The sequence below is a fragment of the Psammomys obesus genome, unplaced genomic scaffold (genome assembly GCF_907164565.1).
Source record: "Psammomys obesus unplaced genomic scaffold, mPsaObe1.curated_primary_1811, whole genome shotgun sequence".
NCBI classification, from domain to species: domain Eukaryota; kingdom Metazoa; phylum Chordata; class Mammalia; order Rodentia; family Muridae; genus Psammomys; species Psammomys obesus.
The window spans coordinates 2509702-2534888 of NW_026596440.1; the positions used below are offsets into that span (position 1 = coordinate 2509702).

The 25187-nt window shown below is 41.2% G+C and overlaps 1 protein-coding gene across 1 annotated transcript in view; it reads right to left on the reverse strand.

Moving 5' to 3' along the window:
* Positions 1-25187, reverse strand: part of Adamts16 (ADAM metallopeptidase with thrombospondin type 1 motif 16) — a 118900-nt gene that overhangs the window by 21335 nt on the left and 72378 nt on the right. The window contains exons 14-18 of the mRNA XM_055598006.1: positions 24388-24518; positions 22858-22981; positions 22039-22283; positions 18476-18605; positions 6789-6915 (exon numbers count right to left, since the gene is read on the reverse strand). Coding sequence (XP_055453981.1) covers positions 6789-6915; positions 18476-18605; positions 22039-22283; positions 22858-22981; positions 24388-24518 — 757 coding nt within the window. The remainder of the gene's footprint in view (positions 1-6788; positions 6916-18475; positions 18606-22038; positions 22284-22857; positions 22982-24387; positions 24519-25187) is intronic.

The window sequence follows — 25187 nt, forward strand, 5'->3', positions numbered from 1 at the left end:
GAGTTTAAAGTCAGTTAGGGAGCACACTTTTGAGGAGTATGAGGTTTTGATATACAGGGCAGATGGAAATGAGGGTATAAAGGGTTTAAACAAACACCCTAGGAGTTCCATCCAGTCATCACCTAAACAGCTTTTCTGCAGAACACAGCACGGGGTCCTCAAACCTTCTGTTTCCCAGCTATGAAAGAACCCCCCCCCCCCCAACGATATAATTTTAACTCTTTTTCTGATTGCAATGTAAGAATGTGTAAAAGAGGGAAATTGCCATCTGGAAACGTCAGTAAATGTGGGCTTGCAGAGACAAGTTTAAATAATTTCAAGATAAGTGAATAAAGTAATGGCACCAACTGGGCCTAGCATCCTACAGTGTTCTGTGTTCTCCTCCCCAAAGTCCCAGTTCTGCTCAAAGCTTCACATGCAGTGACCCTGTGAAAATAGACACGGGTGGTGGTACAGCCTGCTTCTATGACAGCCTGTGTGTCATCCACACACACTGCATGGAGGTGTCTACACTCTAACTTCCTACCTGTTAGTTATTATCCATCTACTTCTGTCTACTTGTATATCAATATATATCACCTATCTATTGTTTATCTAAAAGTCTGTGTCTAAGATCTACCACATATCTTTCAACTATCATCTAAATACGTATGTCTATGAATGTGTTGATCATCTATGTGTACGTAGATCTATTTATTCTATATATTTACTCATATCAATCAGGTTTTTATATTCTTATTGGAAACATGTGCATAGGTTAGATTAACAGGTGACAGTTACATTGAGTACAGAGGGACTATGGACATTTTGGACTCAGTCACACTGAGACTCAGAGACTAGGACAACATGAAAGCTTTATATGTGGTTTAACCTGAAGAATTCTTAAGTTTCCTGAAAAGCAGAAATAGTTTTAAGTCTCCAAGACACACACACACACACACACACACACACACACACACACACACACACACTTATACATCTGACTTACATCAAACATATACTAGCAGTGTTGATAGGTTTATAGTGATGATATTGTTAACTGGTAGGTAGGGTAAATGTCTCTTCTCAACTTTTATATGATTCTAGAGCTGCCAGAAAAGTCCGCTAAATAAATAAATAAAATTACACACATAACATAGTAAAATAAACAAAAGCAAACAAAAACTTCATAGTTCCAAATAGGGATGGAACCCCACAAGTCAGATTTATAGGTATGAAATGTTACAAACACATCCCAAAAGTTCTTCTCCATCCTTTCTGCCCCAGCCTGGTCTCTGTGTCAGTATCCAGTAGTTTAGCAATCTGCCTGGCTCTAGCTAACACTGGGACCCGTGTTTCAGCCTGTCTCTCATAGTGACATATACAAACCTCTCTACTTCTCAGTCCTATCAGTTTTACTGTGTCATGTGGGGGTGGGGCAGGAGGGCATAGACCCTCTTGGTGTAGTGTCTATATGCCTGCCTGCCTGTACATTTTATGTAGGGGAACTACTACCTGAACTAGCAGCTCTAGATGTTAGCTTCACAGCTGGATGAAGGCTAGTGACTGCCGAAATGTGTGCATATTTGGTTTCTCTGACTAAACAAGGATGTGTAAGACACTTTCCCCATGAGACACAGTAGTGGGAAAACAATAGCCTGTAGTTTGTGGTTGCCTCAAGATGGTGGTTACCCAGGAGGCCTTGTTTCTGCCCAGCTCTGTCCCAGCAGGGCAGTGCAGTACTATGTCCCTACGGAAGGCCTCCTCCCAGCCCTTTGTGTAATCTAAAGGCCACCATACCAACCTCAGGAAAAGCCCAGCACATCGTACTTGGGCATAATTATTTCCCACAAGAGAAAAGAAAGCTTTTGAAGGGGGCTGCAGACAAACATTCTCCATCATCCACATTTACCATCATGGCATTACAAGAGAAACACTGAACCTGACACTCTGTGGACTCAGGAACACCAGACATGTAAAAATAAACCAATGCAAAGCAACAAGGAGACATTCTAACACCATTCCCAAGTATTCCTGAAATCACTGCTAGAATAGCTGTGGGGTTCTGGGCAGGATCAGCTGTGGCATGTCATTCAAGGGAGCTAGAGCCAAGTAAAAGTAGTGGACCTCTTGATCTGAAGTCACTTAGCTCTTGTCAGCAATAGCAGAGCAGAACACGTATGGGGCCCCTCCCAGGCAGGCTGTGCTGTGTGTCTCAGCTTCAGGGAGACACGCCTGCTGAACTGAGAGGTCAAATACCTGCATGATCTAATGACCTGAGCAGCTGGTTGCTATCTTATGAGCCAAACTGTCTCACAGCTGCCTCCTTCATGGCCATCTCCATGCCTTGCCTTGGTAAGTAACTTACTAATGGGTCACTAGTCTTTATAAGGCTCATGAGTACAAGGGATAAGAGGTAGAAAAGAAATAAAGATCTTCCTCTCTTGTTTTTTAGAGAAGGCAACTAGTATAAGCCTGCTCAGTCTTACGTTTTGCTTTTGCTGTATGAAATCACATGTGCTTGTCTGATCTATATAGTTTGTTCGGGAAAAGCGATTCTGCTATGGAGTTTATAAGAGGTCATGAGGGTGTAGCAAAAATACTACAGTTAACTGAATATCAAGTACAGTTTTGACCTCAATTGTAGAGAGCATGAAAGACTTGAACTTTGTTTTAAGCATCAGAATATATATATTCAGAATATATATATATATATATTCATATTCATATATATATATTCATACTTCTAGAACTCAGAGAGAGTTAACCGCCATCTGGAAGGCATTTTCACCTATCTTCAGTTCATCTTCCAGGAAGGGTGCTATTTGTACTTGTGATAAGAAAACTGTTCTTCAGGTGAATGACACTTGAGCTTTTCCATTTAGATAAGCTGGTGAATGTGAAGGAAATAAATCACATGATTTATGGTTGCTGTTTGAAAGCAACTGATAACATGGTTCTGTGCTGTAATGCTTAGCACTCTGGACTCTTAAAGCAAGTGATACAAGTGCCTGGCTTACAGGAGATGGGACAGGAGTAGGGATGTGCATCAGGGATTTAGGCTGTCTGACTGTTGCAAGGCCAGGAGCAAGGGCAGTAACCATGAACAAGAGGAGGCCAGGGCAGTGTTAGCTCCTTTCTTGCAGCCCATGAAGCCTGGCTAGCGTCCTTTATTAAGCCACAGTGCTTAAACCGGCTGCAGCTCATGTACATCTATCCAGACAGACCCTCAGTCAGGAGGTTGATAGACTCCCACTCTGTCCACTCCGGGAGGCTACTCCCTACTGGCAGAGATTCTGGGCGATCCTCTCTGACTGAGTTCACCGTGTTTTAAGGCGTTAGATGCTGTCCCGGAGGCCAGTGCTCTTAGCACCAGAGACTGTCTCCTTTATCACCTAAGTTACAAATTCAGTGATTTAAGATAGTCCCGAATTCCCAATCTATGTCCTCAGGGGCTTTCCTTCAAGCTGAACATGAAAGATCAAATCTCATTCCCTGCATTTAGAGTCATGAAGGGCAGTAACAGGAGCATGGGTGGCTTCTGCCATGGAACAGTAGGCCTGGAAATGTGTCAGCACTGCACAGGGAGGGAAAAGCTCACAAATACACCTTTCACTGACAGAAAAGTACTCTGGGGCTAACTGCCTAATAGACAGGAACAAAAGTTACCGATATCCTGGTGTATTAGTGACTTCTCTGTTGCTGTGATAAAACCTCATGACCAAAAGTAACTTAATGGGGGGGGAAGCTTTATGTTAGCTTGTAGTTTAGGACAGAGATGGGGGGGAGAGGGGAAAGGAGAGAGAGAGAGGAGAGAATTTACATTGTGGGAAGTATGGCATGGAAACAGGAACAGGAAGCCGGCTGATCCCATCTTTACCCACACACAGGAAATATACAGAGGATAGGGAGCAAGATGAGGCTAATATGTCCTCAAATAACCCACAGTGACATGTATCCTCTGGCTAAGTTGCACCTCTTAAAGATTCCAGGGCCTTCTCCCAAAGAACTACCACTGGTGAACCAGTGTTCAAATATGTGACCCTGTGAGGAACATTCCACATTCAAACTCAACACATCTGGCCAAGAGGAATACGTCATTTTTTCAATTAAGAGGAAAAATTTAATAATTTAAGGAAAACCTGTTCTCCCCAACTTAGCTGGGGATTTGATAAAAAGACTCTGAAAGGATTAGCGTTTGGTACAGGTTCAGCTGTACAGCTTTGTCCTTGATAATTCTGCTCATAGAAACAATAAATAACTGATAAGAATGTTTCTCCATCTATAAATAAAATGGCAAAAGGCAATGGTTGCTGATTTTCCCATCTAGGTTTACCATGGGTTGTCTAAAGCCCCACCTTACTCTGTGAGGTAATCTCCATTCTGACCTGGGTAATAACCGATCAGGTGAAGGCAGGTGGAGCAGTCCTGGTTCCCAGCTTCACCTTTGCCAGGTGTGTCCTGCCACCTGCTGCTGTGTCATCCTCCAGTTCAGCCACAGCTCAGGAGACACAGCAGCCCCTCCCCTGTAGGGCACCCTGCACCTGAGGTCTCTGGTTTCTCAGCTAACTAGAGACCCACGGATTTCCACCTACTGCCAGGCCTCCAGCAGCTTTGATGGAGACGTAGAACAAACTTGGAAATCACGTCAGGGAGTGTCTTCCTTCTGAAGAACTGCCTAGCTAGGAATGCCTGGTTTTAGGTCAGCACTAAGAATTTTGTGTTGCCTCAGAATGCTTTCTGTCACAGGAGGTAATCTAAGTATTCAAAACCCAAGCTGATCATGGAGGTCAATAAGAAGGCATTACCATCATCAGGAAACCGGGGACCCCACAATCTACTGTCTTCCGTGGGCTGTTGGGTACATCATCCTTTGCTCAATGAACTATGGCTTTTTGTTTGTTAGACCTTGGTCTTTGACAGAATTTTTCATTAAATAAGTGATATCAGAGAGTATGACATATTACACACAGGAAAATGCAGAGATATCTTTGACTATGAATCTCTGCATATCAGAAGGACAGAGACAGCAGAGATACAGCAAGAAGAAACAGTACCAGTCTTTGCAAGAAAGCAGGTTGAAAGCAAAGGAGCTATGTACTGGTATACATCAGTGGTCCCACAAGATTTCCAGGAACTATGTATTAATACACATTGGTGGGCCCACAAGATTGCCAGGAGCCAACACACCCCTGTCAGCTTATGGTACCAACTGGAACACAGGTACAGAGGCATGTGCTCTCCATGGGGTGAGAGCCACCATGGCACAGTACATGGCAAAGCTTTTGTCCTTCTTGAACTCTAGCCGGGCTCCTCTGAACCCTTTTCTAACAAGCCTTAACTCCAGATTGAGAACATGATCTTCAATGCTACTAGTTCTCCTAAAGCATCTGCCTGAGCAAGGCAAGTCTGCCAGGGGACAGGACAGGTCTCCACCCTCTCCAGGAGACAAGGAGCCTGACATCCCTCAGCCCTCTTTCCTTCAGGCAGCAGCCTTCATCTCTTTTTGTAGTCAGCCATCCCCTATTTCTACCTCCCCAGTTGGCCATCATCTAACTTCTTAAACATCCTGCTCTTGACACGATTGCTTGAAGACAAACACAGGCCTGCAACAGGCCCATGGCATACTGTGCTCTTTCTGTCTGACTTGGTTCAGCCCATGGGACACACAGATCAGAGATGGCGAGTTGCTGTCTTTTACCAGCCTACTGGGCTGCAAGGGCAAGCTGTAAGACCAGAGCTGCTAAAGAGTGTTATCTCCAGTTCCCATGGTCTCCAAGACCATCTTTTCACTCTAGTACAAATCATAGAGGGACATCCAAGGGACCTTGGTGGCTAAGGGTTTATCAAATCCTGTGTAACTTCTGAGGAGCAACTGGCTCAGCAGCTGGGATGCTGTCAGTTCAAGGAACCATGGCTGAGGTAAGGAGCATCCTGGGAGCATCTTTGTTGAGAAGATATAATTTTCTGGAGAAGGCTCTGACCTTGACAGAGGTAACGCTAAGATTTTTAAGTGTTTTATGTGTCTCCATTGCTATGTTGTGAGAGCCTGAGTTCACTTCCAAAGATAGTGGAGAGCCGGCATCTCACCTTCCTGTACCCATAGATAGTCATGTGCATCAGCAGAGTATTTCCTCAAAGCAGGGATCCACTTGCCAGACGCTGTGGATCTTCACATGAAGATATTTTGGGATTATCTTTGTTAAGTGCTGAGATCCTTTGGCTCTTTGAAGGGCTCATTGAGGACAGAATTTCATCATCTTGAGTGATTTTTCACTTCCCATTGTGACCTGCCCCCATAAAGACAAAGACAGTATAGTCCCAGGATTTGATCTTACATGGCCAGTAGCTCCTGTCTCTCAGGAAACTATGTAACCCCACATCTCAGAGAATAGAGGGGTGGCAGTCCTGAGGGCAGAAAGGAGATGACAGACCCTGGCTCACTGTGCACATGTGTGTAACAGTAAGTCCCCAGTGTCTTACAGGTCTCAGGAGTGGCTCTTGCAGTACCTGTCAGCCAGTAAGTAAAAGGCAAAGAGTAGTGATGGACACCACAGGCTTTGGGAGAATCCACCACTGTCATTATAGCACATGCTTTTACATACATATCCACACTTAAAAAAACAACAGGACATTTTGGGAAGAACTCCTCTTACAGATGAAATAATTTCCAGGCTATGTCTCCCAAAAGACTTTTCCTGGTCCTTTATTCAGGAATCTCTTGTTCCATTTGCCTTTTTGCTGCAATGAACCAGGACCCATTTTGCAGATTCATGTTCCAATGATCTGTGACCCCTGAGCCTTCTTACCTGGGAGGACATGCTGAGACCTTACAGGACACTAGCCCTGTGACAGGCCGTGTCTTGGGGTTGCAGAAGGATGCATTCACTTGAACCCTCAGGTCTCTGTAGCATCCTTCCTTTGAGTTCATCTTGCCTGTGGAAAGGGAGGGTGTGATGACTTACAGCCATGCTCAGAGATAAAAATGCAGAAGAATTAGCAAAACACTTAAAAATCTTTTGAAAAGCCTGAACCATGCTTGCATGCCTTTGTAGTAATGTCCAGAATTTCAGAATTTATGTTTTTCTCCCTATATTTCAACATCTTTAAATTCAATATGTTTTGGGCTGAGGATACAGCTGAATGGTAGCATGTTTTTCATGGGAACTGTGTTTGATCCCCAGTACTGTAATAAATACCAAATAATAAAATCATAAATAAATGTAACATAGTTCTTTTCTACACCCAATGTTGTCATTTATTTGATGAATAAAGTCATTTTGCAAAAAGCGAATTTATCCCAATATATTAATTTAATTTCATAATAATAATAATAATAATAATTTAAATTCCTAAATAAAATTATATACATGAATACTACATTCATATCACTCAATTCCTTTTCTTTCTACTCCCTCACTCCCTCTTGAATTTATGACCTCATCTTTAATTATATATACATATATATGTGAGTATGTACCTATATAGTTGATTTAAATAAGTACTAATATTAATTATGTTGGTGTCATGTTTCTGTTCATGAAATGACATTAAAAGCCAATTGCTAATAGATAAATCAGCAAGAAACAAACAACAAAATGATGAGTAGCTTATCAGCTGAGAATCCATGGCTAAATATCATCAGGCCACACTCTAAAACCAAACTTCTGACAGTTATGGCTTAGGAACTGCAGCCAGAGGTCACCACCAAAGGCTGGTTTGGTACTCAGCCTCCATACATATTCTATCTAAGGCTTTGTGAGTGCCTTGTAATATGTTTAATGTTTCAATTAACTACATTTTCCCCACAGAACATACAGCAGCTATCAAAAATAGCCAAATACAAAGACAGAAACCAGAATGGCCATTGCCAGGGCAGGAAGCAGGGAGGATGGGGCTTTATGTTTAACGATCTCCACAGAGATCTGGGACAATAAAAATGTCTTGATGATGCAAGGTGGTGATGGCTGTAGAACAACGTAAGTGTACTTAGTGCCATCAAACTGTATTCACAAAAATGGTTAAAACTGTAAATTTCATAATATGCATAAATAAATCGAGCATATACAGTATAATATATAACATAAAATGCATATATTGCAATATATAGTATATCACATATATTATATATAATGAGCATATATAGCCTCTTATTAGACATATACTTTGAAAGATGATAAAGCTTTTTTCAACAAAAAGAATATATTAGAGTATGAGATGAACACAAATAAATAAAAGACAGATGACCAATGGTGTTTGAAAAACTGGTAAAGGAGTCATGCTTGGCTGTAGGGACCCTCTGTTCTTTGCTCAGGAGCCTCCTCCATAGGACTGAGTCTGACTTTTCAGCACAAGCCCTTCCAACCTCTTGCCTCTCGGTCAGTCTTGACAGGACTCAACCTGACATCCTGCCATATCCCTCTCAACTCCAATCTTGTTGGTCATAGGCTGTCAAAGCTTCTCAGGAGAAAATGCACCAGATGGTGCCCGGGAATCAAGCATTTTAGCTCCTCCTAACCCAGGAGTTAGCTACTCCTAACTCCTTTCACAGGGAGATGAGCACTTTCAGAGCAATGAAAGGTCTCTGAGCACACGAGAACCAAGGTGTCACGTTTCTCTGTCTGAAGCGGTGAGGCCATCAGCAGAAATGTCATTCAGTTCAGGGTCAGTTTCTTTAACCTAGAGGCTAGATCCTGACTTCAAGACCAGGGTCTGATGCAAGCCCATGTTCAGAGACTCAGCCCTCTGTGACACTTCTGGAGGGCAGCCTTTGCTTGTGGACATTGCCATTTGTGAAATTATTCAGCAGCAGGCTGAAGTCATAATATATGAAATAGAAATTAAATGTGTCCTCTTTAGAGTTCCTCAAGTGAGAACTTTGAAACTACTTGGTTTTAATGACCTCTGATGAGGGTGTTTTATTTAAAAATTTAACTTTGATAATTATACTAAAATACTCCATAAAAGTAAAATAACACTCATGTGAATATATGGAATTTAATCATATATGGAATATATGATTAAACAGAAATCATGAAAAAGTAAGATGTTACCCAGTGAAAGTGATGCTCAATCCCCTAAGGCAAAAATAAAAAAAATTATACACACATAACACGTGCACACTCTCTCTCACACACACACACACTCTCTCTCACACACACAAACACACACACACTCACACACACACACACACACACATATGCACACACACACATGAGCTATCTAAGCCTTCTGGGAATCACAGAAGACTGACTGACTAGCCTTTCAGGGCCCACCTCCCTTGTGCTCCAGATGGAGTGAAGCCACATAGCCTGGCTCTGGGGTGGTATAAGCTTCCTGTAAACAGAGCAGGTACAATGATACAGCCCAGATGCGCAAACTTTGGACCTACAGATGAGCCAGCTTCCTACAGCTTGATGATCTGTGCTCCTACAGTGCTCCTGATCTGTGGCGTCCTCACGCCCTCCAGCCTGTCCTCCTGATGTCCTCTATCAGAACGCTGTCCTCCATTGCCTTGACTCTGCCCTTACCTGATAGATTGCTTCCACTCTTCCAAATCAGATCAGAACATTCCTTCTCTTAATTCCTTAGTCAGAGCCCTTTGGCCTGAGTGAGCCCTGTGTTTCCTGGACATGCTAGGTCCACCCCAAAGTGTCTGAAGCAGCTTGCATATCAACTTAGATTGGGTTACTATTGCTGGATTTCAATACTGACCGCATGAGCAAGGGCCCTTGAAGGAAGGAGAGGGAGGTAATTTGCATCTTTCTGCCACAACAGCCATGTACTTGGTCATCACTTGCTTATATTTCTCATCACAAAGACTTCTAGAAATTTCTGTATCTTCCAGGATCTTGGAGAACCAGGGTGACTCAGAAAGATACAGGAGACTATCTGTGACCACTCTTTCTGTTTTATAAGCAGCTTGTCTCCTGTATAAAACACTTTCTTATTTAAATATCTAGAATTATTTCTCACTCTCTGGCTAGCCTGTCACCAATATACTTATTTAGAGCCAAAATATGTAATGTCAAAATGAGAAATGTTTCAAATACGTGATAATCAAACATAATCTCCTAAATTATTCAATTGAAGCATGTAAAGATAAAATTTGAAATCCTGTAGAAAAATGTGTTCAATTAGAATAACTTCAGAGAGGGTAAATGAAGTAATGCAATTACTATCAAAGTGAAACTAGATCTAATTCTTATAAAAAGCAAGATTCATATGCCTCAATTATAAATTTTACTGAAAGTTGAGAAACATACAAAAGTTATTTAAATTGCTTCAGAATGTTTAAAAATAAAAGTTTCTCCTGGAAAGAAAATAAATTTTGTGCATTTTAGCACATGAAAGAAAAGTACAGCTGAGTAATCATTAAAAGTCCTAATATAGAAAATACTTCTGAGTTTGGGGATGGCAGTGTCCAACAGCCCATTGAAAATGTCTGTCATCAGATAACAATCCATAGCAAGAATGTAAGAACAGTTGGCTCTCCATAAAAACTATGAGCATATTTCACTACAGAATGAATCAGAAACAAACCTGAACTTAACCACTAATATCATAAACTCTACATGTAAAATTCAGCTTTCATCTTTTTTATGAAAACAGATGTTTTTATCTCAGCCTAGAACTTAGAATGATGGGAGATAGAGATATTTTCAAGGTCATGAATAAGAAAATCTTTAACTATTATCACTGTCAACTAAAAATATCTTGGGGATGCTGATTTAGACAAGTAAGCAAAAGGCTACACACAACATGAGAACTGAAACATGTGGTATGATTGCATGCCTAAAACGTTTTAGAGAATGATCATCAGGATGTGTCGGTAACTGGATGATCTTGGGTGTGTATATGTGAAACAGGGCAATGTAGATTCTGACAGAGAAAGGTGGACCATTAGAAATTTGTGGGTAATCAGAAACAGCCAACCCTGAATTTGAAAAGACAGGTGGTCTTTGCCATCTAGAACACCGATGCTCACTGCTAAGATGCTATGGGATTTTTGTGATGCGCATTCCAACTGGAGGGTCCAATATGGACGGTCAAAGGACAAGTTGGAGGCAGAGACATGTAGGAAGAAGCCTCAACGTCCCTCCTGGGTAAAGATGATGAAGATGTGAGGATGAGCCATGGTTCTTAGGGAGAGTGTAGACAAACAGGCCTAGTTCCCTAGCATCTCTGCACTGTGGGAATGTGGAGGGTTCCTTAGCAGTTCTACACTGTGGGTGATGAGGAGATCTCACAGGCACAAGAAGAAGAAATGGTGAACAGCTGAGTGCCATGTGATCAGGAAAGCCACTGTGAAAGATTCAGATCAGCTGCCTTGGGGGGGGGGGTTGACTGGAAATTCACAAAGATGAAGCTGGCAGAAAGAAACTATGAGCCTGAAAGATGAGCCCGGGTGAGCACAGGAATAGGAACGTAGGTGATTAGCATGGGAAGAGTCATGAAAGTCAAAACCTAGAAGGAACGGGAGGAAGGAAGGTATTCATCTTAAGCCTGGGCTCAGGGCAGAGAGGGACAGCAGGTAACACTGCTAGAGAAGGGGTCCCATGGTGGCAGGGAGCAGGACAAAGCCCTTCCCCTGCGGAGTTAGACTTGCAAGGGGAGATTCATGCTCCTGGGGTTCAATGGCCCAATGAAAGACAAGGAGCGAGAGCCATGCGGCTGGTGGGAACTGGTGGCATAGCCCTCCCTGTGCAGGGCAAATGATGTCTACCACATGTGCCAATGCTGCAGATGCTGCAGTGAGTGCAATAGGGAACGGACTGCAGCTGCTTCCCATGGTGTATGGAAAACGGGAGTGTTTGCATCCTTGCACCATTAAAATGTTGGCTTGGGTCTATAAATATCAGTAGCATTGGGAATTTTGTTAACAGAATTCTTTTCCTATACAAGATTTCAATGATTAAAGTCATATGTGTAGGTGGGGTTGATCCTGGTCTCTGGTCCCCAGTTGTAAGTCATGGGAGAGTTCATTCCTACAAATACTCTTCAATGCATCTTCCAAAATGCCAATATGTGCCCTGGGAGGCGCTCTTCTGATAGCCATTCTTAGCTTCTGTGTCCAGGGTACTCATTGCTTTCTTTTCTCTCTTTCTTTTTTTCTCTTTCTTCAGTTTTTTTTTTTCCTTTGTGATGGCTCTTAAACACTAGAGATGCCAGAAATATCTGAGTATGAATGAAATGCAGTGGGGATCAAATGTGAAGGCGGCATGTATGAAGAGAAGTCTCACTGCGGAAAAACAAAGGAATGTGTCCCCTGCTTTACCAAGAACCAAAAAAAATTGAGCACAGGGGTCTTTCCTGAGACTCATACTCTAACCAAGTACCATGCATGGAGATAACCTAGAACCCCTGCACAGATGTAGCCCCATGGCAGTTCAGTGTCCAAGTGGGTTCCATAGGGACTTCTTCTGACATGAACTGATTGGCCTGCTCTTTGATCACCTCCCCCTGTGAAGGGGAACAGCCTTACCAGGTCACAGAGGAAGACAATCCTGCCACTCCTGATGAGACCTAACAGACTAGGATCAGAAGGAAGAAAAAGAAACCCTCCCCTACCAGTGGAGTTGGGGAGGAGCATGTGTGGAGAAGGGAAAGGAAGGAAGGGTTTGGGAGGGGAGGAGGGAGGGAACTAGAGGGGGGATACAAAGTAAATAAAGTGTAATTAAAAATAAAATTAAATTTAAAAAAAGAACCACTGTCTTCTTTGCTAAATAATCCTAACATGTACATCTTGTCTCTCACGGAAATAAACTCTCTTCTTGTTGTCACTAAGGCCAGTACAGTTGGAGGGTTGTGGACAGAGAGGGCAGAAGCTCAACACTTCAGGTAGTCTTCCTCAGATATTTGCTATAGCCTGTCTTCTGCCATAAGAGTCTCAGCATCAGAGAGTCTATGGCATGAAGGAAGCACTGGCTAGGGGCCAGAAGGACAGCCAACCCTCATTTTACTTTCAGTCTGCCTTACATTTTGTTGACTGACAAAGACCACAGAATAAGCTGTGCATGACCCCAGGGGCCACTTACAGAGTACAACCACATGGCTGTCATTCATCAGGGAGCTACATGGACAAGCAGGAAGGAAGGAGAACCAACTTAAATTCCTCCCCCAGCATAGGCAGCATAGGGCAAAGCACTCTGGATCAAAGGTTTTTTTTTTTTTTTTTTTTTTTTTTTTCTTAAATTGCTTTGCTTACAATATAGGTAACAAAAATAGTAAGATCTTGAGATCATTCTCTTTACAGACCTACTAAATAATTAGGTTCTCATCTTCACAGCTACATTCCTGCATCTCAGGCCATGTACATTCTTCAATGACATTGCCTCACCTTTGCATTGGTTCTGAAAATATCGTTAGCATCTCTCCTCCCCATGAGTTTCTGTGCTCTCGGTGTATCCCATCCCATACCTTTGTAGGCCCTGCAGAAGGATCCTCAGGGCAGCTTAATGTAATCTCTTCCCCAAAGCCCCTCCCTTAAAAACTATAGTGGAATTAATTTTCTATTGTTAGTTGCATTAACATGAGAACTTGGGAACTAAAACTGCATTCTTGCATGAGTTTGGGGAGAATAAGTCCACACTGAAGTGAGGAGATTGTGTAGACAATGTTGACATAGACACTGATGGCCTACCTTCTCAGGTTCCATAAGTATAAACATGAAGCCTTGTGTGCATGAGCACATCCCTGCCTGGTAGGGTACAGAGAAGAGGTGGCTATGCCCACCAGGATAAGGCCAGTGTCTTGTGGCCAGAGCTTGAGACAGACACTTGACCCCAGCACCCTGATGGAGAAGCTGTGGTTGCTCTTGCTAAGGGATTTTATTTCATCCTGAACTCTAAGTATACTTGAAAAAGCCTGTTTGGGGTGAATCCAACCCAGGTCCACTGAAGAAAGTGTCTTCCCTCTCCAGAATACACACTATTTTTTCCTTCTCTTTCACTTATTTCCCTCTAAGAGGTAGGAAGATAGGATTGAGGATCGGAAACTCATTTTGGATTTATCAGAGTCTTGGCAAGGAAACAGGTATTTATAGTAGCTCAGTTTAAAGGTGATTGAAATCCAGAATCATTTCCAGTTCATTTTTGTCACCTTGCTCTTCTGGTAAGGTTCAAAAAGGAGAAGAAGTCACTCTGAGCCACCAAACATTAAAGCACACAAACAAAGGTAAGAGGGTATAATTAGAATAAGTTCATGTGCAGAGGATGAGGAAGTGTAGATAATTAGGGCAGTAGAACCCCAGAGCCCTGCTGTTCTACAGGTGCTATCTCTGAACATGTACCCATGATGTCACACTGGGCTCTCTGAGCCACAGCCTTGGCGATCTCTGTGAGCTCTGTGGATTATTGCATACAATCTTCCGTCATTATACATGGATGCTGGGAAACTTGCCCTGCAGACTGAGTGTATTTTTGTAAATCAAGTCAGGGCTATGGGGATAGCTCATTGGTTAACAATGCACACTGCTCTCGCAGAGGATCTGAATTTGTTTTCAGCACTGATGTTCAGTAGCTTACAATCACTGCTGTTCACCCCATAAAAGCATCAATGTAACTTCATAATCTCAGGATTCAGTTCCCTCCCCTCAGGTACTGTATACACACACACACACACACACACACACACATCTACCTCTCAAAAAATCTTTTTAAAAAGTGTGCATAAACGCATCATTTTCATAGACTCAGAGCCCAGCCCTGAGCCTCATATATTTTAGGAACAATGGGTTCATGGGAACATGCAGTTTCTTCATGAAGACACCCTGGTGGACTGCACAGCTATTGTCTACCCACTAAAAAGTCACTAATCCGTTTTTATGAAACTCAGTGAACATGTTGAGATTTACTGCCAATCTAGACACAGAAGGAGCTAATCCATGGTCTCGTGGATCTCCTACATTTACCTGGCAGCTTTAAGAAGTTTTATTTTCAGATCATAAATTCAGCAACTGCTGAGGGAGGAAATCTACGAATGAGTGAATGAATGATCTAAAACAATGAATAATTTGAAAGTAATAAAAGAAGGCTTGTTTAAGTGGTTATTAATAAGCTGGAGGAGAGATCTTGGAGGACATGGAGCATGAACCAGACCTAAGATTTCACAAAAAGCAAGTATAATGTGGGAAATCTAAATGTTAGAAAACTGAGGGCTTGGAGGTTTAGGAGGGAGTAAATATTGCCCAGCATTGTGTTCTAGGTTAACTAAAAACCCAATCTCTGTATGGTGATTTGGTTATACAGCTGCTGAGGATTAACAGCAGCATTACTAGAAGATAAACCAATAGTAAATATTAATAACCACTTACAACAGTTGCTAATGACTTCTCTTCAATTTTGTAAATTTAATTCCTTAATTAATTAAAGCACAGGCCCCAGAAATATAGAAGAGAATATTAAGGAAACACAGGAGAAGTGTTCAAAGCCAGTCTGAAAGCTTGTTGAGGAGATTTGAGTCATGAGTTGGATAAATGGTGTTATCTGAAAGAAAAGCCTCATCCACAGAAGTGTCCACTGCATATTGGAAAGCTTGGACCCTTGCCACAAGCCCTGCTTTGTAAGCATTTCAGCATGGAACAGGAGCCTATGATGAGTTGATGGAGACACACTAGACCACCTAAATCACAGAAGAGATACCTGAAAATTACATTTTATAACAATTTGAAGACAAGTTGATGCCTTTATGATGTTAACAGCAGACAAGTGAGCTCAGGACTAAATTTAAGTCTTCATTCAAGGAACAGACACCATTAGATCAGCTGGGTACCCATAAAATTCCTGGTTTCTACTACCACATCTCAGAGGTTTGATGAGGGTCTATTCAGGGACCTGAAAAGCAGGGAACTTGAAATAAAGTGTGATAATGTCATTAATAAAGAACAGAGATTAAGAATTAAACAAACTAGTAAAAAAAGGAAGGTGGAGGGCAGTGGCTCCTCATCCACCAGGACATCATTTCCCTGTGGAATCAGGCCCATCACAGAAGGAGACCCCTCCTCCTAATGTCAGGTGGCACTTACTAAACCAAGAGATGAAGATATTTCCAAATATCCTTTCCTAGTTTGGCACTACCTATCTGTAGGCAGCTAAGAAGATGATGCTTGAGCATTAAAAATCTAGGATATTGAAAAATCTGTATAAGTCATGATCTTGAAAGAATAGAATATATTAATCTAAAATTTTCCTCCAGGGAATGAGTAGGGCAAAGCCACTGAGAAAGGAGGACACCATTCAAGAGCTATTCTCAGACTCATGGAAGTTCATCATTCTTCATGAACTGGAAATATGAAAGTGATAATGATATTGGATTTTCTTGTTTTAATATTGATTATATAGAAGACATATAATCTATTTTCAAGTAACATCTAATTTAAACAATCTTACCTGGCTTTTGTGATTTAGAAAGCTCCAACATCATGGATGTTGACTTAGGGTTTTGCTGACTTAGGGTAACTAAGGATTCAGTTCTAAAAGCTTTATGTTATTGCACCACGCCCTTGGTCACAGAACTTAAGAGAAACAAACTCAGAACTAACTTGGAGGTTTCCCCCTGGTTGGCTAGTAGGATACATGGAGTAGGAGTGTCATCAACAGTCTTACTCACCTATGGACCCCATGTACAAAAATATTGAGCACCAAAGTAAGAAATACTAGTGTTCAGTATTGGAAGTAACCAATCATTTTTTGATTGGATTTCCCTGACTTATGGTCATTACATAATTGTTACAGCAGCTGTTGGTTACTGGAGCACGATTGTGCCTCTCAAATACCTCATGATAGAAGATGGGAGAATCATAGGCCCTATACAAACCTGAGGACTTATACACAGTTAATGTTTGATGAGAGAGGGAAGCCTTTTTTCTTTAGTAGTGTAGCCATTAGCAGGGGGCTCATGTCCTGTAAACAACCCTAATGAAACTCATTGAGTCATATAAAAATGACATGAATATAGAGGCCTGGTTGGGGAGAGGAAAGAGATTAGCTAGAATGAAAGGACAAAACAGAGATAATGTGGGGTATTATAATAGGAATACCTTATACACATGTAAAAAGATGTATGCACTCATATCCCACTGATTTCTGGAATTCTGAAGGTTCAGTACATTCTAATAAACTATTTTATGACCACTCAAAATGAATGGATGATTAAGTGTGGGAGAGTAAATATCCTCACTTCAAAATAAATCACTTTATTTAACAATTAGTAAATAATTATGAGAATTGTCAATCTCTGCTTCCAACAGAGATTCAATAAAGGAAATGAAAAGAGGAAAATTAATACTTAATGGCCATTAGCTGCATCACCTTGTTCTGACTCATACATTTATTAACATGTCAATAAAATATAGTAAAAGGAAGACAGTGTAAGAATACAGTGTTTCCTGGATATAAGTCTCTTTTGGGCTATGGATGGGCATTAACTCTCTAAAGTGTATCCAAACCAGTGAGATAGCTCACAGGGTAAAGCCACTTGCTTTCAGACATAAAGACCTGAGTTTTTCCTCTAAAACCTATGTGGTGGAAAGAGAACCAACTCCAACAAGTTGTCTTCTGACCTCCACATGTGCCCGATGATGACATGTATACACACAAAATCACACGTAAGTTAGTACGACTTTTAAAAAGGTACATTCATCTGGAGTCTGTTGAAGTGGGAAAACCATGCAGATGGTACTAATAGATGAGTTCAAGCTATGATACCTCTTGGGTCATTCCCCAAACTCCTGGTTCCCTAGCCAGGAGGTCCCTAACTGTGTAAGAATTGAGAGCACAGGAAGCTGTCAGATCTTGACTGTAGATGTCATGTGTGACTAGGCACTCCAAGCTACAACAATGATGGACTAGAACCCAGAACTGTGACCTAAAGTAAACCTTCTCTCTTCTGAGGTACCATTTGCTGTGGTCTTTTGTCATAAACACAGAAACAAAACAGGAACAGGCTGTGGTTTTACATCAGTACAACTGCAGGTGTCTCTGGTAAAATTTGTGCCCTGGGCTTTGATTTTTAAATAGTGACCCTGCTTCATTGGCACATGGTCAGGGGCTTACTGTGCCTTCTGAACACTCAGCTTAAGAATCAGACAGCAAATCTGCTTTCAGAAGCCCGTGAAACTTTCTCTAAAGACAGATGATATATTAAACTAAAGAAAATTCAAACAAATAAAAAAATTAAATAATTCCTTAGAGGTCACACTCTTAAATTTCTGTGATATTAAGGTAGTAAGTCTGCTTTTTAAAAAATGTTTTTCTGCCAAGATGTACCTTATCATGGTCATTACAATTTTTTATAACATTCATGATATTTCTTGGTAGATTTGAGTGTATGACTTGATGACAAATTATTTTACAGTTAATTTAATGAAGAAGATTGGATTAAAAATCTTGCTCTCTATCACAATATTTTCATGTATGATGGTGTTTCTCATCACCCATGGCCTGATTTCACTCAGTATCTAACCACCACCTCTGGGGGAGCATAAGAAATGACCTACCCCCTCCACAGGAGACAGAACACTCAGAGCGTACGATGGCCCACGTGTAGCTGGGCTGGGCAGCTGGAGAACCTGACCTTGGCAATGAGAATTCCCAGGCCACACCAGGGTTCCTGCCCTGAAACAAAAGCTGAAAGAGAAAGAGAAAACATACAGTGAATTACAGTCACATCCATGGCTACTTCATAACTAGTTTTCTTTAACCTATTCGAAACACTACCTTACAAAAGTAATTAGGATATTAAAACTCTTTTCTAAAACGTGCATCTGATATATACGACACAATTTTTTTTCTAAAAAACAGGAAGAATACATACAAATTAATGAGTAAATAAATACAATAAAATCTATAGAGAACGAAAGGCATTGCAAGAGCAACTGAAGCAGGACATGGCCCTAGGCAGCTGTTGCAGAGGATAGCTAAAGGAGCTCATAGACAAGCAAGAAAGTCAGAACATGCCACAAACACATACGGGAGAATAAGTTTCAGTGGGGAAGAGATTTAAAAAAGGAAAGGCGGGAAAACACTACAGTGTCCCACACAGTAAACCAGCAAAATCCTAATATAAAGAAGAAAGGAAAAGGAAAAAAAAAAAAAACCAGAATCTCCCAAGAAAAGTACCAATAAAATATAGGACTCAATAAATCCCTCTCAACAGCAAACCTTTAGGTGTCTGGTTGGAAGGTGCAGAGCAGCTGGTTGAACAAAACAGTAAGAACAGACTGCTGTTTCTAAGAAACACATGCTACTGGCAAAGATGCCTTCACACTGAAAGTGAAGGTATGGAGATGAAGCTGGAAACAAGCAGGGGCAGCCACACTCTGAGAAACTAACACCAAGCCAAAATTAGAAAAGATACAGAAGGTCACTACATATTAATAAAGAAAACAGTCAACCACAATGATGTAGGAACCTATATACACAGGCACCTATATACACACTCATAAATCCAACTTTGTAGAACAAACATAGTCATAGAGGTACTGACTGGTCCAGCTACAGGAACAGGTGGATACCACACTTTCAATACCACACTTTCCACAAGTGTGCAAACATACTGAAAATCAAACATTCAGACACTAAAAGGAGCAGCAAAGAAAATTCAGACTTATACCATACATAGATCATAGGGACTTAGCAGATACCTACAGAACATATCATTCAAGAGAGAGAACAAATCATCAGCCAATGGAAATCATTATAAAAATATAGGGAAATAAGTAGCTTATCTCCACATAATGAGCATACCAAGAAAGAAGTCAGGAAAATAATTCCATTCACAACATCTTAAAAATGATTTCTAGGGACAAAGCTAAAGAAGTGCCTGATAGAACTAAATACTGAAAACCTCAGATTGCTTTATAAAGAAATTAGAAAAGAAGGTAGAATATATGAAGACCTGATTGTTCAGCAGAATTAATACTGTGAGAGACATTATGCCATCAAGAAAAATCTTCAGATGCAATGCAAAGCCTGTCAAAACCCTAATGACATTCTCCTCAGAGATAGGAGAATTAATTCTGATGGTCATCTGGGAGCAAGGCAGCATCTTGGATGGCCAATGTGAGCCACACAGAAAGAGCAATGCTGACAGCATCACAATATCTAGCTTCAGCTTATACCACAGAGCCATAGTAACAAAACCAGCTTGGTAGTGTTCAAAACTGACATAGGAACCAATAAAATAAAGAATGAAATAAACTCTTTAAGATAGAGTGTCCTGACTTTCAACAAAGTTTCCAAAACACACTGGAGACAATATAGCGTCATCAGTGCTTCGAGGAAAACAGCATGTCTACGTATAGAACAATTAGGTTACATCCACAGCTCTTATCTCATAAAGAAACAAAACAAAACAAATAAAAAAAATACAAAAGGCTTTAACTCTAAGATCAGGATCTCAGAAATTGCTAGAGGAAACCATAAACTACATTCATGATTTAGTTGTAGGTAAACATTTCAAAAAAAGCCTCCACAGTTCAAGAAACAGCAAAGGCTGATGAATGGAATTGCACAATATTAACAAGCAGCATAGAAGATAAAATAAAAACAAAACAGAATAAGATAAGACAAATTATAATCATTATTTAATTTAGATGTCTGTTTTTTAATGAGAGAGAAAGAAAGGGTATAGAATTGGGTGGGTGGGGAGGTGGGAAGATCTCAGAGGAGTTGAGGGAGGGAAAACCAAAAGCAGAATATATTGTATGAAAAAAATCAATTAAAAAACAGCACAGCAAAAGAAAATTAGAGTAAGAAGACAAAGTGATACAAAATCATTTTCACATATACAAGATAACTGATTAATATCTAATATGTATAAGGAATTTCGAAAACTAATTACCCAAACTGCTATCATCCAATCAATAAATTAGCGAATGAACTGAATAGACAATTAAAGAAAACAAACATACTAATGTATAGTATATGATCAGCAAATGTTAGAAAAGTGTCCAGCATGTTTAGCCTTCAAGGAAATGCAAACTGAATTCACTCTAAGTTTCTCATACAGTCAGAATGACTATCATAGCACTATCTACAATGACAAAGATATGAATCAGCCTAGCTGTACATCCACAGGCAAGTGGCTGAGGACTATGTGGTGCATGAACTTAACTGGTCTTTATTCAGCCATGAAGAAAAGCAAAATTATGTCATTTAGAGGAAAATGGATAGAACTGGCAATCACAATAAAAGCAAACAAATGTATCTTGGGATGGCAAAGATTCATGTTTTCTCTCATAACTGAGATGTATACATATATGCATACACATTGCGACATGAAAGTAGACAAGGGACGACACAATGACAGAATGAATACAGTAAGGTGGGAAAGACAAATCAAGACACAGGAATAGGGATAAAAAGACAAAATAACACTTTTATATGTGATTTCTGCCCATTATCTTTCTATCTATCATCCATCTAGCTATCAATCAGTCTATCTATCTTCTATTAATTTATCATTTAAATCTATCTATCAATTATCTATTATCTATCATCACAATATCATCTATATCTATAATCTGTATTTCATCAACGAAGCTATAAAGCTATAGATATGAGCTATTACCTTTATATTAATTATCTTCTATCGATCTGTATATTTCTACTTGTCTATCATCTTCCTCTTTCTATCCGAGCATGACCTTAAATCAGAAGGGAGGCTGTGGCTATGGGACAGCATGAGAGGAGGAGGGACAAGAGAGGGTAACGAGGGAGTGACTACAAATAAAGGACTCAATGGCTCCAGAAATGTCACGGCAAAACCTGTAAGTGTGTGTGCGAACTAAAATATTAATTAAAATAAAACAGCAAGCACCCATAAAATCTACTAATAAAAAACCTAGAGATGATAACACAGGTAAGTACACATACAGGCTCATAAACCAAGCAAGGGAAGACAATAGCAACAAGTCTACTGCCCCCTTGAGCCTGCTAGATGAATTGCTCCTGTTTCTGATAGCTACCATTCTTAGGCGTACTTCCAAGACCACAACAATAAGCCTGCAAAAGCTCCAGCTCAGCAAATGCAGCCCCAGAACCAACAGCTGGTCTCTACCTCCACAATCAGCGTTTCGTTGGTTGGTCCGGTGGAGGTTAAAGTCTCAGGCTCCTTGTAGGACCGTCTGTAGTTGAAGGTGGTACCTGAGAACTTGTATCGTCCAGGCCAGTCCACACTCCAGTGCCCGTTCAGGTAGTATCTCTTGAGAGAATTGCGCACAGAGATGTAGGAGATCGATATGTTTGTTTCATGGATGTGAATGCTTCGAGCTCCAGCAGGAATGGTCACCACGTGGTAGTACTCTGGATAGGGGAGTGCCATGTTCAGTTTAACTCGGCCTCTCCACGATTGCACATGCAAGTCCGTGTTTAGAATGGGGGAAATCTGCTGCTAGCTCTGCTATAGACGCCTGGAGGTATCCTTTTCTTCAGTGGAGGGAGAGTCCTTGTAACCTTCAGTCTACCTAAGGGTCATTTTAATTCAAAGAATTTCCCCGTCTACTTCCAGACAAAAACAGAAGCTCCAGACCCGTGGTCCTCAACCTTCCTAATCCTGCTGTGACCCTTTAATACAGTCCCTCATGTTGTGATGATTTCCAACCATAAAACCATTTTACTTGCTTCTTCCTAACTGTGACTTCCCTATTGTTATGAACCATAATGTAAATACCTGTGTTTTCCAATGCTCGTAAGTAACTAACCCCCGTGAAAGGGTCATTCAACTGCCAGATTGACAACTGCTGTTCCCGAAGCAAAGGAAAAGCCACAGTGGAAGACCTCGGCCCTCTAAGCACCCACTTTTTGCTCTCCCTTAGCACCTCCCAGCAGAAGCTCTGAATTCTTCCTGGCTTACACATCCACACTCAGCGGCACTCACGGTTGGTGTGGTGGTGTTTCCTGTAGAGTCCCCTGTGCACCACGCAGTCTGAGTTATTCCCCTGGCACACCCCGCAGGAGTCCTCAGCTGCGTCCGATCCGAGGACATTGTCACAGCCAACCTTCTGAGGGCCCCACAAGGTCACGTATCATTCATGAAAGAAAGGACAATACCAGCCACAATGTCACCCACCTCATGACAAAAAGTTGCTCCCACTCCAGATGAACAAGCTTCCAACATGGGGTAGTTAGCAAATAGGTGCTGGCTATGCAGTGTGTGTACAGCCTGCACGGTTCTTGTGTCCCTTTGTTTTCCTCTGCCATCTGCCCTCTGTAGGATTCCTCCTCAGTTGTAGCACCCGAGCCCCAAGGCAGAGCTCTAGACTATGTCGGAGTGGACTTGGGACCAGTACTGACTTGCTAAGACAACTATAGAGTGTTCACACAAGGCTCTGCTGAAGTGTGCTTACAACTGGGAGTCGCTGACACTGCACAGAAACTCCCCACCAGTGACTTACAGAGGATGGAGCTGGGCAAAGCTGTAGAATTTGAGGAGCTTATAACTTTTTATGATACTTGCTGATTTTATATTTCCTATCAAGGCATGTGAAAGAATAAAATCCATTCAGAAAACAAAGCAATCATGGTCTTAGTCCCTTGCTGGAAATCCTTAGGGGCAGATGTATTTTACAATGCTGTTGTGTGTAAATGTGGAAAGGTCGACTTATGAAGTCTGCTATCATGTATGCGTCCCTGCAGGGCTTCAGGCTACGCTCTGTAGATTATGCATTAATGTTTATATGCAAATCTCCACATGCAGTGGGAGGAAGAAAGCCGCCAACAGTTGTACATGAGTGCAGGGAAATTTTGCCACCAAAAAAATTTTGGTTTCCCAAATTTCTCATGGATTTTTGGGGTCAGTTTTTCAGACATTTGGGTTCTGGAGTTGTTTGAATCATCCTGTACTGTAACATCTGAGGTCTGGACTGTATATCATGTGGATATCATTAAGAAAGCTAAAAAATGACCCCCACTGACTGCCCCTAACATTGTCAAGAAAATTATACCCGCTGTAGCTCTCTTGTCCCCCAGCCAAATTTCTAATCTGCATGCCAGTGGTCACCCCAAATGAATTCTTATTCATGTCTTCATCCACTCAGCACCCCAAGAGCCCGGCTGCCTTCTGAGCACCCCACTGTCTTCCTGAAGCCGCCATGCTCTGCTTTCAGCACCCTCGTTCCAGTGCATCCTTTTGGATAGAGCTCAGGTGTGGATGCCCATCCTCCTAGGTTCCCACAAAGCTCCAGACCCACATCTGAGAATTGGCTCTCCCCTCTGCTCATGCTCTGTACACACCTCCATCACAAAGCAGTGCCATCAACATGAGCTCTTCTGGCTTTCTCCCCCTGGGCTGGGACTTGGAGGGAAAGGGCTCCTCTCATATGTCTGGTCTTTCTAGCCCTTACAGGATGCCTGGCACAAAGCAGACTGTCTGGAGACATTTGTTGAATGAATAAGCAATCATTATTACCTCACATATCCCATCTATACAAACATTACGGCTATCCTCCGAGCATGGAGTCCCATCTTTCACTTTATTTGACAAAGAAAAGAAGAAATCAAATCCTTCTGCGATACAGTAGAGTTTGCATAAGTCCTGATCTTAAAAAGAAATACACACACAAACACAAATAAGAAAGACACTTAAGCTCGGTTATTTTTGTTCTGAGGTTTAGATAGACTTTTCTAAGTCCCACATAATAACATTTCAAAACCACTTTGTTTTAATCTTTAAGACAGAGTCTCACCGGGTAGCCCTGGCTGGCCTGGAATGTACTAGTAGACTAGGCTGGCCTTGAACTCATAGAGATCTACTGCCTCTGCCTCCCAAGTGCAGAGTTAAAGGTATGTGCCACCATTCTGGACCTTGCAAAAATATTTTAAGGTTCATCCTTGGTAAAACCCAAATTATTATTATTATTGTTATTATTATTATTATTAATGTCTCATTGTTGTTGCTCTTCTAGTGTCCCCTGCATTTGCTGACTGGACAAAATGTTCATAATTTACTATATAAAGACCGTGTTACGGGGATGTAAAATGAGCAGTAGTGTTTTATAACACTGCAAAATTCTCATGAAAAAGATGTAATAAATATTAAACTTTATCTTTAATTTGGTATAAGAGATGTTAAATGAAAAACCAGGGTACAATGTGTTTTGTAGGAAGACTGGTGCATAAGGATCCTGAGATTAGAACATCCTCATTTCAGGGCCTCACAGTTCACGTGGCTGACTGAAACTTCTCTAGGGACCTCTTGCTATCTCTCTG